Source organism: Zingiber officinale, chromosome 1A, assembly GCF_018446385.1.
Source record: "Zingiber officinale cultivar Zhangliang chromosome 1A, Zo_v1.1, whole genome shotgun sequence".
In the NCBI taxonomy this organism is placed as follows: Eukaryota; Viridiplantae; Streptophyta; class Magnoliopsida; order Zingiberales; family Zingiberaceae; genus Zingiber; species Zingiber officinale.
The window spans coordinates 46,941,610-46,958,503 of NC_055987.1; the positions used below are offsets into that span (position 1 = coordinate 46,941,610).

Sequence of the window (16,894 nt, forward strand, 5' to 3'; positions counted from 1 at the left end):
ATACTTACAATACAATAAGAATGGTTAAATTTCAAATTTTATGCATAAAATATACGAATCCATCATTAAATTTAAGAACTTATAGCGAGGATATGTGCAAACCCTTTGAGCATGGGAGCTTGATTTCCCTCAAGGCCCTCTGGCTTTGGCCTCTGTGAAAGCATCGTACCAATGACCCTCAGTTGTGGGCTTATATAGTCATATACAGCCTTATACTAATTATACCTACCTAAATTATCAAAATCTTCTACACAATTAATTAGTGATTGTACTGATAATCTAAATATACTGCTAGCAGTATTAAATAGAACACAAACAAAGAAATATATTATTAAAAATTGGCAAAAGAGAGTATCAAATTTAATAGACGAAGGTTGTTTGGTGAGGTTGATCATCTTGTTCTCTAGTTCTTTCTATGAACACTCCATTACTAAAGTGTTGAAGATATGGTGGGGGTGTCGGCTGCATGCTGCTGTAAATTTACTTCATCGTCTTGGTCTAAGAATCCTAGAATAAGTAAAACATCTTTCCCTATGAAGCTAATCTCTTTATTATAAAAGATGAAACATGTGGCTTCAATGTCCCAATTGTCAAACATATTTTATATAAGACTTTGGATATTTGTAATTTCAAACATGGCTACGGCTCAAGCAAATGAGCTTCCATTTATCAACTCTATCTTTCGGTCTTTTATGTCTAGTGATGATAAAAAAAATCTTGAAGTGAGGGTAATTACTTTTCCAATGCACTTTCTTATGATATGCACAATAAGTAGAAGTTCTCTAGTTTATCATTTAATTCTGTCAAACAAATACATCAGATCTTAGAGATAATCATTTGGCTTCATTACAATGTTGTTAGTTTTCAATCATAATATGATACATTACATTGTTATTTTTTAAACATAATATGATATATTACAATGTCTATAATTTCTCCTAGTTACTACAATGTGATTAGCAGTTACCACAACATAGCTACTGATCACGTTGTAGCAATTATGGTCAAGTAGCTGTTACAATAATAAGAAGTCAATAAGGACTGTAGGGTTTAACTACATTGTATCAATCATTAGGGTTTAACTATGTTGCAGCACTTACCATCGAGTAGCTGATACAATGTTACAACCTTTTTTAAAATCTTTATTGTCTGAAAGTAAATCTTCAATCCAAAGACCTACAATCATTAAACACCATTGTAACAGTTAGGAGAAGAATTAAAACCCTAAAAAATCAAACCCCTAAACAAGAGGAGAAGAATCTAAACATTAAAGCCTAATGAAATACCTATGATCGAGGCGAAACTTTGGAGGAGAAATAAGTCATCATGGTGAGGTTGATAGACGAAGACACCGTGGGACACCAATCTACTTTCAATGACAATCTTTCGAAATATTTGTTGCACACCTAGTTTAGGGGTTAAAAATTTAGCCAAAACTATGAATGCAAAATGATAATTGCACAATATAATTTCGCTTTCAGACCGTGCATGATAATATATATTAAGATTAGAGGGAATTACAACTTAAATTGAAAAGACTTACCATCGAATGGTTTGTGGGAAATGATGTTTGACAAGTTTTCTGCAAATTATATAATAAAAAAAATGATAAGAAAAGGTTGTTTGGAGTGTCGAAGTAGTGTTACAACATTGTAGCTGTCACGTCCCAGAGGAGTTCCTGCCCGGCAAACGGATAGCATATCCTCTATAACTGTGACAATATGAATCATGAATACAACCACAAGCTACTCACAAACTATAATCATCAGCTCACACAGCTGGAACATACACAACTATGCAGTTATATACACAGCACACTCGGCTGGAACAAAATGATTACAACCATGCAGTTATATAATAAACAACCCACATGACTGTACTAAAAATACAGCGGAAAAATGAAAGGAAAGCACAAACAATCCAAAATGATACAATACGTGCCGGCACGACTTAAACACAACAAAATACTAAAAACGATAAAGAAGCTACATGGCTAAACACCAATACAATGCCAATATCATAAAAAAAACATATAAGGAAATAAGAGCGAAGTAAAGACTGTCTTCAAATGTGACATGGGACCGGCAAACAAGATACTCCAAGCGACTCCATAATCACTACATGCTACCTGAGGAAAAAGACAACATAGAAATGCGGTGGTGGGTCTGGATCACTCAGCGGGTAATAGACAAGATAGTGCATGGTCTATATAAAAACATGAAGATCAAAGTATACAGTCTCATTAGGGAAATAAGAACATGATCATAAACTGATATAATGAATGTATATACCTAATCTAGACCAAACTCATACGATCATGATCACAATATCATAGTAAATGAACCTACCCAATATGGTACTAACATAAAAGGTCAAGATCGTACATGACATAATAAATACAAATACCCAATCTAGAATCGACACATATGGTATAATGATCAGCAAACTCACTGGGGGATGAACAACAGATCTGCTCGTAACACCTGAACAATATAATCGACAGCATATACATGTATAATAAATGACATGTATGAAGCATAACATCCATATGCAACAATCATAGCTCATACAAGTGCAACATATAACAATCATATATAGTTAGTATCTATTAGACATGTATGCAAATATATCTCAACAAGATGCACCGCACATCATATGCAAATGCACATGCATGCACCATGGTGTCATCCCCGCCCGTCCCTCCACCTGCCACGACCCCTGTGTGGCTGAGGGGTCGAGATAATAACAACTGTACAACCCTCTAGCAAATACTACTCTCGAGTGGCTGAGGCGATAGTGTGCTAAGTAGTTATGTAACTATATAGTGACAAGGTCTCTGACTGCTCACAACGCCGGATATCACAACACCTCGTGACTGGGTGGTACAACAAGACGAGGCAACTGCTCCAGCTACCACTACCCATGAGTGACCGAGTGTGCAGCGCTAAAATGACTGACGACTCTCTCACACCATAAGAGAGACAATGGTCGTCAGCATGTAACGTCATGATGTAAATAATCATGATACCGACACGATCATCAACAATGCAACAACCCAATAAACATAAGTATCCCCAATACATGATTCATCAATCACCTATATCTATAGGTATGGGTAGATTCAACAAGTGCCCTCTAAATAACAAGTACAATAAGTAATTACACCAGACATGTACTCATCACATATGTACGCACCCTACAATGTAGGTATAATCAATAAGAAACCTCCAATAGTCATACCAAATACATATGCACACAACCACAAAGGTATAATCATGATACCCCCAATAACACATCAAACACATACAATCACTAACATAGGTATTATTGACATGATCCTCTAATAGTATACATCAAACACATGTATACACAACATAGATACAATCAACATGAAACCTCCAATAGGTAACACTGGACATGTGTACACATACAATATATAAATGAACAATCAACCAGGTGACTCCTACAATGCATACCAATCATGTGTAACTTAACATCAAATGCATAATCAGCATGTTAACTCAGTCAACAAGATATCCCCTACTATACATACTCTATATGTAAATATACAACAGAGTATATATTTTCAAAGCTTAAGACTGTATATGAAATAAATAGATCATCTCAAGGTCAAGCATAAGTATCAAGCAAGATAACAATACAAATGGATTCAAGATAAAGCAGCCTAATCTAATAAATAAAAATCATGCACTAAGTTCAAAGAACTATATAGAGGCCAAGGAAAAAATACTCGTCTTTATACGTCGATTGTGCTAAAATAAATCTCATGTCGAGACGCTCATCTTGAATTAAAGTCCTGCAAATCACAGGATACATATTATAGCTAAGTTATACATAAATCACTTAGCTAATCCTAATCTTATTTTGATTAAATAAACATGTTTAATTCCATCTAGTAACAAATTGCCACTACATTGAATGAGGACAAATCCCAACTATTGTACAACTAAATTCAATTTAGTTTATAAAAGAATTACTTACAAACTTACCCTAATCTGTTTGTTCCTGAATAACCCTAATGTCGAAAAACCTCCTTACAGTTGGAAAGATGGTCAGAACAGCACTGTCGGCCAAATCTAAGAAAACAGGGAAATTGATTAAGCACCAAAAGTCTCAAACCCAAACATAACTTCAAATTTGGATATTCCAACACCAATCCAAAAACTCACCCAAATCCGATCGTGTTGTTGCTCATAACTGGAGCTACAATGGATGGATCCAAGGTTGGAGATGTTCAAAAGTTGGGTGGCTCTTGCTTGTGGTCGGGACAACTCCGGTGAAGCAATGGGTGAGAGGCTGGCCATGAGAACTGTGAGACCAACCATGTTACCCACGTTTGGATGAGAAGCAGAAAAGTCGCGGTGACGTCGACAGGTCGATAGCAATAGAGATCTAGGGTATTGTAACTCTCCCAAACTGGCTTCACACGAAAGGCCGATGATAGGCGGTCGGTGACATGGAGAGGTAGCGACATCGAAGAAGCAGGCAAATCATAGCTGTGAGTGTCGCGAGCTAGCCACGACAGTTCCTTGGTGGCAACGCACGATCGCTCGCATCTAGCCGGAGAAGAGGAGCGGCGACAAATCAAGCAGTGGTAGAGGTCTAGGGTACGACACAAAAAGGAATTGGGTGCAGGCGAACGCCGAGTGTCCGTGGCCAAGAGAGGGAAGGCGACAGCGACATCAGGTGGCCCTCGAGTGCCGACGACAGTGGATCGGCGATCCGGTGGTGTCGATCGGGATCGGGACTGGGAATCGGCAAATCGGCTCGGAGAATAAGGTAATCGGTAGAGGGACACGATGAAGAATCAGGGAGGAAAGGCTCGGACGGAGGAAAATGGAATACTAGGTTTATAATTTTATGTCTTAGGTTATTTAATTAAACTTAAGATTCAATTAAATCAATCAACTCTTAATTTAATTAAGATATCCAAAGAGACTTTCTCCAAACCTAATAAATCTACCCCTTAAAATGTTTCCTTCAAACTCAGATTAAATCCAGAAAATTTTTTAAAAATCTCCAAAAATTCCTATAACATTATTTCTCAAATAATCTTATTATTTAATTATTATTTGGGTGTCGTATTTTATAGTAGCAACTAGCTATCAAAGTAGATACTACAATATTGTAACAACTAACCGTCGAAGTAGCTACTACATCGTTGTAGCAGCTAGTCGTCGAAGTAGCTGCTACAACGTTGCAACAGCTAACCATCGAAGTAGCTACTACAATATTGCAGTAGCTAACTGTTGAAGTAGCTGTTATAATGTTGCAGCAGCTAATTGTCGAAATAACTGGTACAACGTTGTAACAGCTAACATTCCAAGTAGCTGATACAACACTGTAGAAGCTAGCTATCAAAGTGGCTACTACAATGTGTAACAGCTAGTTGTCAAAGTAGCTGCTATACGTTGTAGCAGCTAGTGCAGGGATTTTACGTTGTAGCATAAATTCTAATACTATATTAGGATTAGAGGGAATTACAACTTAAATTGAAACTACCATTGAATGAAATGTAGAAAATTAAAGCTCCTCAAATTAGCAAGTTTGCTGCAAATTATATAGTAAAAAAAATAAATTTTATTAAAAAAAGATTATTAACATTGTAAGATAGTACATTGTAGGCTTCAAAAGATCATATTTATCATATTTACTCTCGCAGGACTGGTGTATAACACCCTTAAAATGATAAACTTGTATAGATGCTTCTACCTAGGTGCCATAAACACCAGACTGATGTCCAGTAAAGACAACATATGTTTTTCCTATATTAATTAAATAGATTATTTAGAATCACGTATAAACAATATATTACGAATAGAGAGAATTATAACTTAAAATGAAACAACTTACCAAGTAGCTGTTACACGTTGTATTAGTTACTTGGACAGTTAACTGTTACACGTTGTAGCAGCTAAATGTCTAAGTAGCTGCTACAAAGTGTAGCAGCTAACTGTCCAAGTGGTTGCAGGCGTCGACCTTGTACATTGTAGTATAAATCATTCTAATATATATTAGGATCATGGTCGGGAATTACAACTTAAAATGAAACAAATTATTATTGGTTATGAAATGTGGGAATTAATGTTTAACAAGTTCCCTGCAAATTATATAAGTAAAAACTGGTAAGAAAATAGCTAGGGCTTATATGTTGTAGGATATATCAAAGCTAAAAAATATTGTACAGAGCTGAAAATAGATAGTGAAGTGGAAGGTCTTACGATCAAGAATGGAGAGAGTGTTAAGCAAACCAGCGTTTGCTATGTCTTTGGTAGTAGTTTAGGGAGCTTCCAGCCAGCTCAAGAATAAGCATACGACTGTAAGTTGTGCTTAGATTGCAGCGCCTTTACTTTGCTTGCAGGTAGGAGCGAGCTGCGACGGAAGATGGTGGCAAAGGAAGGAGCGAGAGCGAGAGCGAGAGAGAGAGAGAGAGCGAGGAAAATTTGGATTTGGAAAAAATACTCGTCGTCGTTTTGAATAGAAGATGAAAGGGGAGAGAGAATAAAAGGAATATTTATTTACAAAGAAATTGAGTTGGCAACGCCACATATGCGCGTCACTCACGGTTGCACTCGAAGCGTCGGACAACATATCATTTCTGTGTGTGTGTGTTAAATCGAGCTCAAGTCGGGTTAGACCGAGCCCGAGTCCAATCAGATAGACTTTAGATCAAGTCAGACCAAGTTTGATCAAATCGACCCCCACTACCACTAGAAGACCTAAAGTCAAGTCTAAATTGCATCCAAGTTGAGTTGGTTCCGATTTGGAAATCTAATTCGACTAGGTGGTTGTTGAAGCGTCGATCACCAAGGGACATGTCTTTCAATAGAAAAGGGAGAGGTATGTCATTTGGGAATAAGGGTCATCTTTTCACTTTTTATTGAAAGGTAACCGGTCACAACATCAATGCTGGCAATTCCAAATTTTTGTACTCTTTTTACTGATCATTTTCACTTTAAGTTTTCTCCATTTTTTTTCCGAGATCTGACTTGAACGTTAGAGTGACCTTACCAAGGTTCACTTTAGCCCCCCTTTCTAACATCTTAAGTCTTTCTAGATCTTTGTGGTGTTTGGCATTTAGAAGCCCGATCCTAATTAAGCCGGCCTAACAAAGCCCGACTTGAAAGAAGTCAACCTACTGAAGACCAACATGCCAAAGCCCGCCCTAAAAGAAGCCCAACCTGAAGGAAGTCAGCCTACTAAAGATAGACCTGATAAAAACTGACCCGACTTATATCTAACCAATCAAAGTTACTTAGTCGTGGTTACTTTGTTTAGTCATCTCATCACTTGATCTTAGATTAATCAAACATAATAAGAAATAAAAATATTAGAAAAAAATTAAGGTTACTTTTATTGATAGACAATTTTGAAAGATATATTTAAAATAATGCGAACATATACTTAAACTATTAATAAATACTAATGTAAAATTATAACTTATTATTGTGTTCATTGTTTGAGTTTATAAAAAAAAGTATAAGAATCAAATTGTACAGGCTTTAATAAATAAGTTTATGTATTTAATATATTCTTTTACTGATGATGAAGAAAGTGAACAAGCTTAAAATAGGAATTAGGAATGGAACAACCAGCTCATTTAAGATTCAAAGAGAAATTAAAAAGGAATTCTTTTCATCACCTTTAGCATCATCAGCTATGGCTGCCCGCCTGGTAAAGAGATCAAGAAGAGGACGAAGAAGAAGGATTCATGGAAACAGAGCCTTCAAGTCAAGCGATCCTCCAACCTTCCCTTCGCCTCAAGAAACCACCGCAGATTCTTAATCCAACTCAACCTCTCCCCTGATCGACTCCACCTCGATCGGCAATGGTTCTCGATCACACGCTCCTCGCCGGAATCAACTTCCTCGCCGTCCTCCTCGCCGTCCCCGTCATCGTCGTCGGCGCCTGGCTCTCCGGCCAGACCCCCGACTCCTGCGTCCAGCTCCTTCAGTGGCCCGTCCTCGTCCTCGGCATCGCCCTCCTCGCGGTCGCCCTCGCCGGCTTCGTCGGCACCTTCTGGCGCATCCCGCGCCTCCTCCTTTTCCACCTCGCCGCCATGCTCCTCCTCGTCCTCGCACTCGCGGGGCTCGTGATCTTCATCTACGCCGTCACCGCCAACGGCTCGGCCCATCCGGCTACCAACAGGGCCTATTCGGAGTACGAGCTGGAGGACTACTCCGGCTGGCTCCGGCGGAGAGTGGAGGGGCGACACAGGTGGGAGCGCATCCGCCGGTGCTTGAGCTCCACCAGCGCGTGCGCAGACTTGAACCAGACGTATCGGTCGGCCGAGGATTTCTTCGCCGCCAGGCTCACGCCCCTGCAGGTACTCAAATCCGGCCATCACCGAACAATAACTACTTAACATGGTTGATATACAGAGCATCTAAAGACTTTGTGCACGCGCCCATGCAGTCCGGGTGCTGCAAGCCGCCGACGGCGTGCGGATACACGTTCGTGAACCCGACTTACTGGATCAGCCCCATCAGCGCGCTCGCCGGCGCCGACTGCACCCTGTGGAGCAACGACCAGACGGTGCTCTGCTACGGCTGTTCGTCCTGCAAGGCAGGGCTGCTGGCCGACCTGCGCCGGGAGTGGAGGAAGGCGGACGTGGTTCTGGTGATCACGCTCGTCGCGCTCGTCTTCGTCTACGCCATGGCCTGCTTCGCTTACCGCAGCGCGAAGACCGATCAGCTTTTCCAGAGGTACAAGCAAGGCGACGCCGGCGGCCGCCAAATGCATTGACTCTGAAGAGAAGTATATATATATCTAATTTTATATTTTAATAAAATTAATATATTTTTGCATTTTAAAAATATTAAATTTGGATTGTTAAGCGTGTGGTCTAAATTGCAAGATATTAACAAGGCGGAGGGATGGAGGTTATATTCTTTGATATTGTGGTGTTAAATATTAAACTTGTATGGTGACAAAAAATGAGCATGTTCGTCCCTAATGTCTCTGTCAATCCGTCCCAGAGTTAATATGGAGGAGATAAATATTAAGTTTACATGTCGTATTGTCCGGATGATACAAACTTTCTTTGTAATTTACATATGGATAAATCTCACACAATAATATCATATTTCTTTTTATTTTTTTGAATAAATGAAAAATATAGTAAATTAAGTAAATGTATTATTGATGATCCTATCTAAAATCTGAGTCAGATTAAGATCGGATGAGCTAGTACTGGTGTTGACAGAGAGGTGACTGGAACACCCTTCTAGTTTGCGCCCACATGTCTACGTGGTGCTGACAGACAACGGCCACTGAGCTGACGGTATTTGAGCTCTGCGCACATTCAGATAAGCACACGGAACGTTAGAGGCCAGAAACCAGGAGAAAAGTCCTTGGAATAAGCCCTCCAACGCTCAAATCAGGTACTTTTTCTCCAGAAAACAGTATACGAAGGAGAAAGAAATGTAGAAGACAAGTGCGAAAGTGCGAGAGAGCGTACCTGCGCAAGGGAGAGGACCTCCCTTTTTATGTGACAGTGCATACCTCTGCAGCCTGATTGATATCAGAGAATGTCGGGTGTCAGGACATGTTTGGTAATGGACGACGCGTGACATCCTTTTATGGACTGGAAGAAAGTTCTATTCGTAGATGACCGCAGACCGTTAGAATATTCTCTAACATACAACAGTTATTCTCTGACAGACGATTACTATTCCCTAACCTTGTTGTCGTGTAGCACCCTCTATCCCGACCGAGTATGAATAGGGGAAGCTCGAGATGGTTGGTAATTGGTCTACTGGGAGGACCAAGCCTGGATATAGCCGAGTTGTGGAAACCCGACTAGTCGGAGTAGGTCAGGCATCACCCTGATTGCCCACCATGTCTCAGACCTGGGTGTCTCAGATCTAGGGTCCTGGTCTGTGAGAACCTAATCGGAAACCAAATCGATGATGTCGTCAGACGATCCTAGATCTTCTTTTCCTAACTGCTGACTGCCACATTACCTTGACCTTTGACTGTCACATCCCCTTGACTTCTGACTGTCACGTCCCCTTGACTTTTGACTGTCATGTCCCCTTAACTTCTGCTGCCCGATTTTATCGGACCCCACCATTATGCATCGTATCCCAAGCCTCCCCCTCCCAAGTCTAGTCGAAGGAGGCTCAGATCCGACTGACTAGACCCAGTTCCTGATGTCATTTACCTCGCTAGGATAACTATACATGCTGCTCCTTTCCTCACAGCGCTCTCTTTCTTTATGCCGATCTCGAGTGGTGGTTTAATGAAGGCTCTGCTTATTGATAACCCGCCTGGGAACAAGAGTGTAGAAAGCAGGAGGTCGTTGGGCGTGAGAGCATACTCACTTATAATTCGCACTGGGGCGAGAGTCTGGAATCCCGACCGAGAGGTCGTTGGCCGTGAGAACAAGCTCACTTATAACTCGCGCTGGGGAGAGAGTCTAGAGGCATGAGAGCATACTCACTTATAACTCGTGCTGGGGCGAGAGACTGGAGGCATGAGATCATGCTCACTTATAACTCGCACTAGGGCGAGAGTCTAGAGGCGTGAGAGCATGTTCACTTATTGTTGGAGCAATCCCAATGGTTCATGCAACCATGTGTTTTGGTGTTTGGGCAAAGAGTTTAAGTTAGGTTCACCTTTGTTATTTGATATGTGTATGTGAGTGTGCAGGTTTACAGGATACACATATGACTCAGCTTGATGGCTTCGGATCCGGTGAAGGATAAAGCATCTGAGGGACCGTGGATAAGGCAGCAAGGACAAGGGCTGAGGGAAGCAACTTCGAGGTATACGCGAAGGATGTCATTGGGATGAGTCGCGGGCTTAGATGCATCCGAGGGACGAGAGCCAAAGGAAGTAGGCTTGAATGCTAGAGGTCAAGGCTGGTCAAGTCAGTCGTGAGGGTACGAGTGCATGAGAGATTGTACTCAGGGTAAAATCCTAAGTTTAGAGTTTTACTGTAACAGTTCTATAGCAGCACTGTAGCAATTATTGTAGCAGTTACTGTAGCTATTGACTGGTATTTTCATCAGTCGACTGGTACAGTCGACCGGGCAGTCGACTGGGAGCGAACAGAATGCTTCTGTTCATTCGGTTAGTGTGGAGCAGTCGATTGATGAAAGTATCAGTTGACTAGTATCGAGCCGTTGGATTGTAACGGTTGAATCTCCAAAGGGGGTAGTCGACTGATGGTTTTGACAGTTGACTGGTAGGCAGGGTTTTCCAACTTATGGCCTATATAACCAAGGCTTGGGAGCTTGGTTAAGGTTGACAAAATAGAGGTAGTTAACTCCTATTAGTAGTCTACCAGTGCCCTACCTTCTCAAGAGTTCTTGTGAGAGTTGTGATGAGGTTTCTCCACCCACAAGGAGTTACGTGAGCTAACCGGAGGTCTTCTAGGGAGTAATCCACCGACGGATAGGGATCGTCCACCTTACGGACAGCCGTGGAGTAGGAGTTTTATCTTCGAACCACGTAAATCGACATGTATTGGTTTGCATTTCCTTAGTGCCTTTAGATTAGCTTTCTATTTGTGTTTGTTTATATTCAGCTGTGCTAACATCATAGGAAGCAATCGATTTATGGGCGCCGTCTATTCAACCCCCCTTCTAGCTAGTCACAAGATCCCCTACACTTATAACTCGCACTAGGGCAAGAGTCTGAAATCCCGATCGAGAAGTCGTTGGTCGTGAGAGCAAGCTCACTTATTACTCGCGCTGGAGCGAGAGGCTGGAGGCGTGAGAGCATGCTCACTTATAACTCGTGCTAGGGTGAGAGTGTGGAATCCCACCCAAGAGGTCGTTGGTCGTGAGAGCAAGCTCACTTATAACTCGCTCTAGGGCGAGAGTCTGGAGGTGTGAGAGCATGCTCACTTATAACTCGCTCTGGGGCGAGAGTCTGGAATCTAGACCGAGAGGTCGTTGGTCGTGAGAGCAAACTCACTTATTACTCGCGCTGGGGCGAGAGTCTGGAGGCATGAGAGTATGTTCACTTATAACTCGTGCTGGGGTAAGAATTTAGAATCCCACCCAAGAGGTCGTTGGTCGCAAGAGCAAGCTCACTTATAACTCACTCTGCGGCGAGAGTCTGGAGGCGTGAGAGCATGTTCACTTATAACTCGCGCTGGGGCGAGAGTCTGGAGGCGTGAGAGCATGCTCACTTATAACTCGCGTTGGGGCGAGAGTCTAGAATCCCGACAAAGAGGTCATTGGTCGTGAGAGCAAGCTCACTTATAACTCCTGCTGGGACAAGAGTCTGGAGGCCTGACTAGGAAGTGATCTAGAGACCTGACCAGGAAGTAATCTGGAGGCCTGATCATGACGTGATTTGGAGACCTGACCAGGAAGTGATCTGGACGCCTGACTAGGAAGTGATCTGGACGCCTGACCAGGAAGTGATCTGGAGACCTAACTAGCAAATGATCTGGACGCCTGACCAGCAAGTGATCTGGAGGCCTAACAAGAAAGTGATCTGAAGACCTGACTAGGAAGTGGTTCGGATGAGCAACATTTGTAGCTTGAAGGAATTGTGCTCGAGAACTTAGCCTAATGCTCCTGTGACCACAAAGTACAATGCAAAAGGGTTTAGTCAAATTTAAATCTTACTCTAATTTCGAGGAGTAAAGGCGCTGAATTTTGATCAACGCTTCCCGATGTCTTCTACTTCATTTCCTGAGGCCGCCGCATGGAATTTTCAATCCTCGAGGCATGGTCTTCATGAGGTAGGGCGCTCTTATTTTCATATCCCCCCAATGATTTTCCTGTCACTTCCATCATAAATGCCCTTTCATCGGGAGATGACACGTACCCCATGAACTTTACTCGTCATAATGCTTGACGAACGCTTTTCGCACATGACCCCAAATTACTTCCGCTTCTTGATCTGATGGCTGACGTGTGTTATGACATTTCAATTGCCCAGCTCGCATCCTGATGTTTCCTAAGGCTTTTAAGTTAAAAACCCTAAAGGTTGTCCGCCATTGTTCCTTAACGCTTCACCTTTCCTCGATCTTTCTTTCTCTTCTTGCTTTTGCTCGCTCGCCTTCCTCTTCGTGCATCTCTTCTGTAAGTACTCCTCCTTCTTCATCTTCCACTCCTTTTTTCGATCCTACAATGGCCGGCGAGATGGAAGTACCCTAGTATGTGTACTTCCATTCCGACTTGGATAGGAGTGATCTTAGGGTGATTCAGTCGAGTTTGCAACTTTTCGAAGCCTACAAGCTCTGTCCTCCGAGGCCCGATGACCATCCTTCTTCTCCTCCTGCCGGTTTTGTGACCTTTTTTAAGGATCGGCTCCTCGGCGATCTTCACTTTCCTATCCATCCGTTCTTTTCTTCTGTGAGTAGGTATTTTGGCATTCCACTATCCCAATTCGCCCCCAATGCCTTCCATTTTATGTGTGGGATGGTGATTCTTTGCCGCCTGTATCAAATCCCCTTGACTCCGTAGTTTTTTTTCACCATTTCTATTCCATCAAATGCTCGGAGCCGGGTGTCTTCATGGTGAAATCCCAGATCGGGTTCAAGTTTTTCGAGGGAATGTCTTCTTCCAACAAGAGTTGGAAGTCTCGATTCTTTTATATCCAATTGCCTAAATCAGTGTCCTGGCCTGTTGAGTGGCATTGCACTCTTCCACCTCCCTTCGAGTTGCATGACCACCATCATCAACCAGATTTCCTCACGGTTTCTGAGAAACTGGAGGGCGTGCAACTCCGACTTTCCTTGCTGCTGCGAGAGAGTGTGTTATACACTTTCAGGCTCAACCCTATCCAGACGTCTTTGGGCGCTCCTTTTGGTAAGATCTAATGTCTCCCCTTCCAAGTCTTCACTAACTGAGGTATCTTCCCTTTATTTTGCAGAAGTCGCCATGTTTCATGCTTATGCCCTCGACTCCTCTAAGTTGCCAAGCGAGATTTTGAAGAAACAAGGCCAAGAGATTTTAGCGGGCTAGGAGGTTCCTCCGGCCCCTCAGGCCAGCGCCTCAGCAGAGGCTTCATCGCAACACTCTGGGGACCCCGAGGCCCTAGGAACTGCATCGCTCCCCCCCCCTGAGGCAACTACGGCCGAGAGAGCTCCTTCTCCTGCTCCTGAGAAGCGTCTATGACTTCAACGCAAAAGAAAGAGAGTTATCCCGTCAGTCCAAGCTTCTCCGTCCAAGCCTCCCCTTTCGCAGGCCTCTTCTAAGGCAAAAAACCCTCGCCCGGGTAACTCCTTCTCGGGTAACAGAGGTTGTGACCTCTTCTCATGTTCTTATCTGCGTCCCGAAGCAGACCAGCTCCCTAGCAAGAGACCAGGCTAGGGTTTCCACGCCGTCCGCTCCTATTTTGGCACCTGCTTCCTCCTCCCGTCTCAAGGAGCGCCTTAAGAGCAGGTATGTATTCACCTCCTCCTTCTAGTCACCGTTGTAAAATACGGTACCTAAATAATAATTAAATAATAAGATTATTTGAGAAATAATTTTATTGGAATTTTTAGGAGTTTTTTGAGAATTTTTCGAAGCTCGTATGACGAGTTTAAGGGAATGAATTTATAGACTTGGGAAAAACTTGTTTAGAATACCCAAAACTGGGAGTTGATTGAGAAATTAATTTAGAGTTTAATTAAAAATACCTAAGTTTATAACCTATCTTTTTCTTCTCACCCATGCCCTAGCCATCCTTAAACGTCAATCCTCTCCTCTCCCTTCTTCCCTCTTGCGACGCTGAGACACCGCACCCTCCCTCGATCATCCTCCTCGCATCGTCGTCGACCACCATGGCCTGACGTCAGGCGTCGATCACTGCATACTGCCTCATCTCCCGGTTTGATTCATCACTGCTAATTTCTCCTCTTCTCTTCCTCGCGCCCCTCTCCACTCAATCCTCCACCGTGATGCCACCAAGATCCTAATTGCGCTGGCGCCGTCCAACCCACCGTCAATCGAGCTACCCTTCACCTCCAACCGATAGCTCCTATGCCACCCATTGCACGGTGTCACCATTGCCGAGAGGGAGGAGTCGACGAAGGGGATTAGGGCAAACTCTTACCTCTCGCTTGCAGATTCAAGAAGAGCAGCGGTGGTTTCAAATATACTAATTAATGTATAACTTAAAAAATCCCTTAAAAATTATTTTCAAAATTACTTAAAAAATTACTTTAAATTATTTTCAAAATTACTTAAAAATTATTTTCAAAATTAAACATAAAACTTAAACTTTAAATTAAACTTAAACTTTAAATTAAAATGAAACTTAAATTAAAATGAAACTTAAATTAAAGTTAAACTTTAAACTAAAAACTTAAACTTAATTTAAACTTAAACTTTAAATTAAATTTAAACTTAACTTAAACTTAAATTTAAAATTAAAATTAATCTCAAAATTAATTAAAAAAAAAAAGGTGCCTCCTGAAGGCGCTTCCGACATCATTGGAGGCACCCCCAAGAGAAGCAGGAAAAATCTCGCCTAAACTGTGCAAGGTGCCTTCAGTCGTTTGAAGACGCCATCCATAAGGTATGGAAGACGCCTTCCATGATGCTTGAAGGCGCCTTCGACCATTTTTTTCAGCGAACAGAACCAAGTTCTGTTCGTGATTTCGACAGCAACAAGGCGCCTTCCAGCCAAGATTTCTCAACATTTTCATCCTCAAAATCTCAAAAATACCTCCTAGGTATACCTTACCTCAATCTGTATCTTCAATACTTAGTTTATATGCATTTTCTTGTCTCTTTATGCTTATATGTGTATAAAATTAGGAAAAGACGATATGTTCCCCCTAGGCCTAGTAATACTCCATCTACTAATGCTAGATTCCCTATTGAGCAACTTAGGGTGTCCTTTTTACCGTATATATATGTTCCATTGAAATTTAGGTACTTGAATAGGACCCAATATTGCACCCCTATCACATAGGTCATTGAGCATTACCAGTTAGATAAACTATTTACTGCAGTCATGTAGTAAATCTCGATTTGTGTGCTCAGTTCTATAACAACTTAGAAAAGATAGATGACTTGACCTACTCCACCAGAGTTGGTGGAAAGGATTTTCACTTTTTCCCCACTTTATTATATGATAGTTTAGGACTTAGGAGGTCAGCATGCCCATTTTTGTGTTGCCCTAGCAGGGATCTGCCATTTGGCGAACCCTACTCCTATATTACATTAGATACTATCTATATGTATTTTTTTGGGGAGGAGAGCCTACCTACAGTAACTGACTTTAGGTCACCATCTCTCAGGGTCCATGACTATATTCTATATCGAGTCCTGACTACCTGCATTTTAGAGATGTGCTCGTAATATTACGATGATGCAACCCTCCCACTCCTTTTTGTATGCTCTTTGTCAGCGTTTAGATATAGACATTGCACTACATATGTTTCATAACATCTAGTCTCATCATTAGGCGTCAGGTTCATATGTCCTATTGTCACATCTTGACATAGATATTCTCGACCATAGGAATAGATATGACCCAGGGTATGTCTAGGTCCCTTAGTACATATGACGAGTTTGGTAAGCGTCAGCTGACCCTAGTGCATATAAACATCACTACTCAAGGGGTTCTAGCCTGGAAAGGTGGGTCGCAACCAGCCATACCAGTCGAGGGCAAGGATGACTTTCCACCTATTCCAACCGAGGGAGAGGAGTGGCTAGAGTTTACGGCTGAGGAGATATTCGGGTATCCTTCGACTTCGGACCAACCCTCAATGTAAAATACCGAAAAAGGACGAATAACCATAAGGAAAATTTTAGAAATTTTCTAAAAAATTTCGGAGCTTGTATGAAGAGTTTAAGGAGATCAATTATTGGGTCAAGGGAAAGTCTGTTTGGATATCCCAATTAAAGTGGGAGTTGATTGAGGAAGTAACCTAGGGTTTAATTATAATTACCTAAGGATAACATTTGATTTT

General features: G+C 41.9%; 1 protein-coding gene and 1 long non-coding RNA gene across 4 annotated transcripts; one reads left to right on the plus strand and one right to left on the minus strand.

Annotated features, from left to right (window-relative positions):
• Positions 1-877: 877 nt before the first annotated feature.
• LOC122024359 lies at positions 878-4,863 on the minus strand. Of its 3 annotated transcripts, none has more exons than XR_006123402.1 (5): positions 4,191-4,863; positions 4,011-4,097; positions 3,752-3,817; positions 1,287-2,128; positions 878-1,176 (listed from the first exon to the last, which is right to left on the minus strand). It is a non-coding gene; the product is annotated as an uncharacterized LOC122024359 (long non-coding RNA). The 3 variants fall into 3 exon arrangements; XR_006123401.1 differs by having other exon boundaries at positions 1,287-1,406; positions 1,544-3,817; XR_006123400.1 differs by having other exon boundaries at positions 1,287-3,817.
• A 2,833-nt stretch (positions 4,864-7,696) lies between these two features.
• LOC122002933 (protein TORNADO 2-like) lies at positions 7,697-9,009 on the plus strand. The gene is made up of 2 exons (XM_042558336.1): positions 7,697-8,347; positions 8,437-9,009. The coding sequence occupies exons 1-2, from the start codon at positions 7,850-7,852 to the stop codon at positions 8,764-8,766; spliced, it is 828 nt and encodes a 275-aa protein (XP_042414270.1). The 5' UTR covers positions 7,697-7,849; the 3' UTR covers positions 8,767-9,009.
• The last annotated feature ends 7,885 nt before the right edge of the window (positions 9,010-16,894 follow it).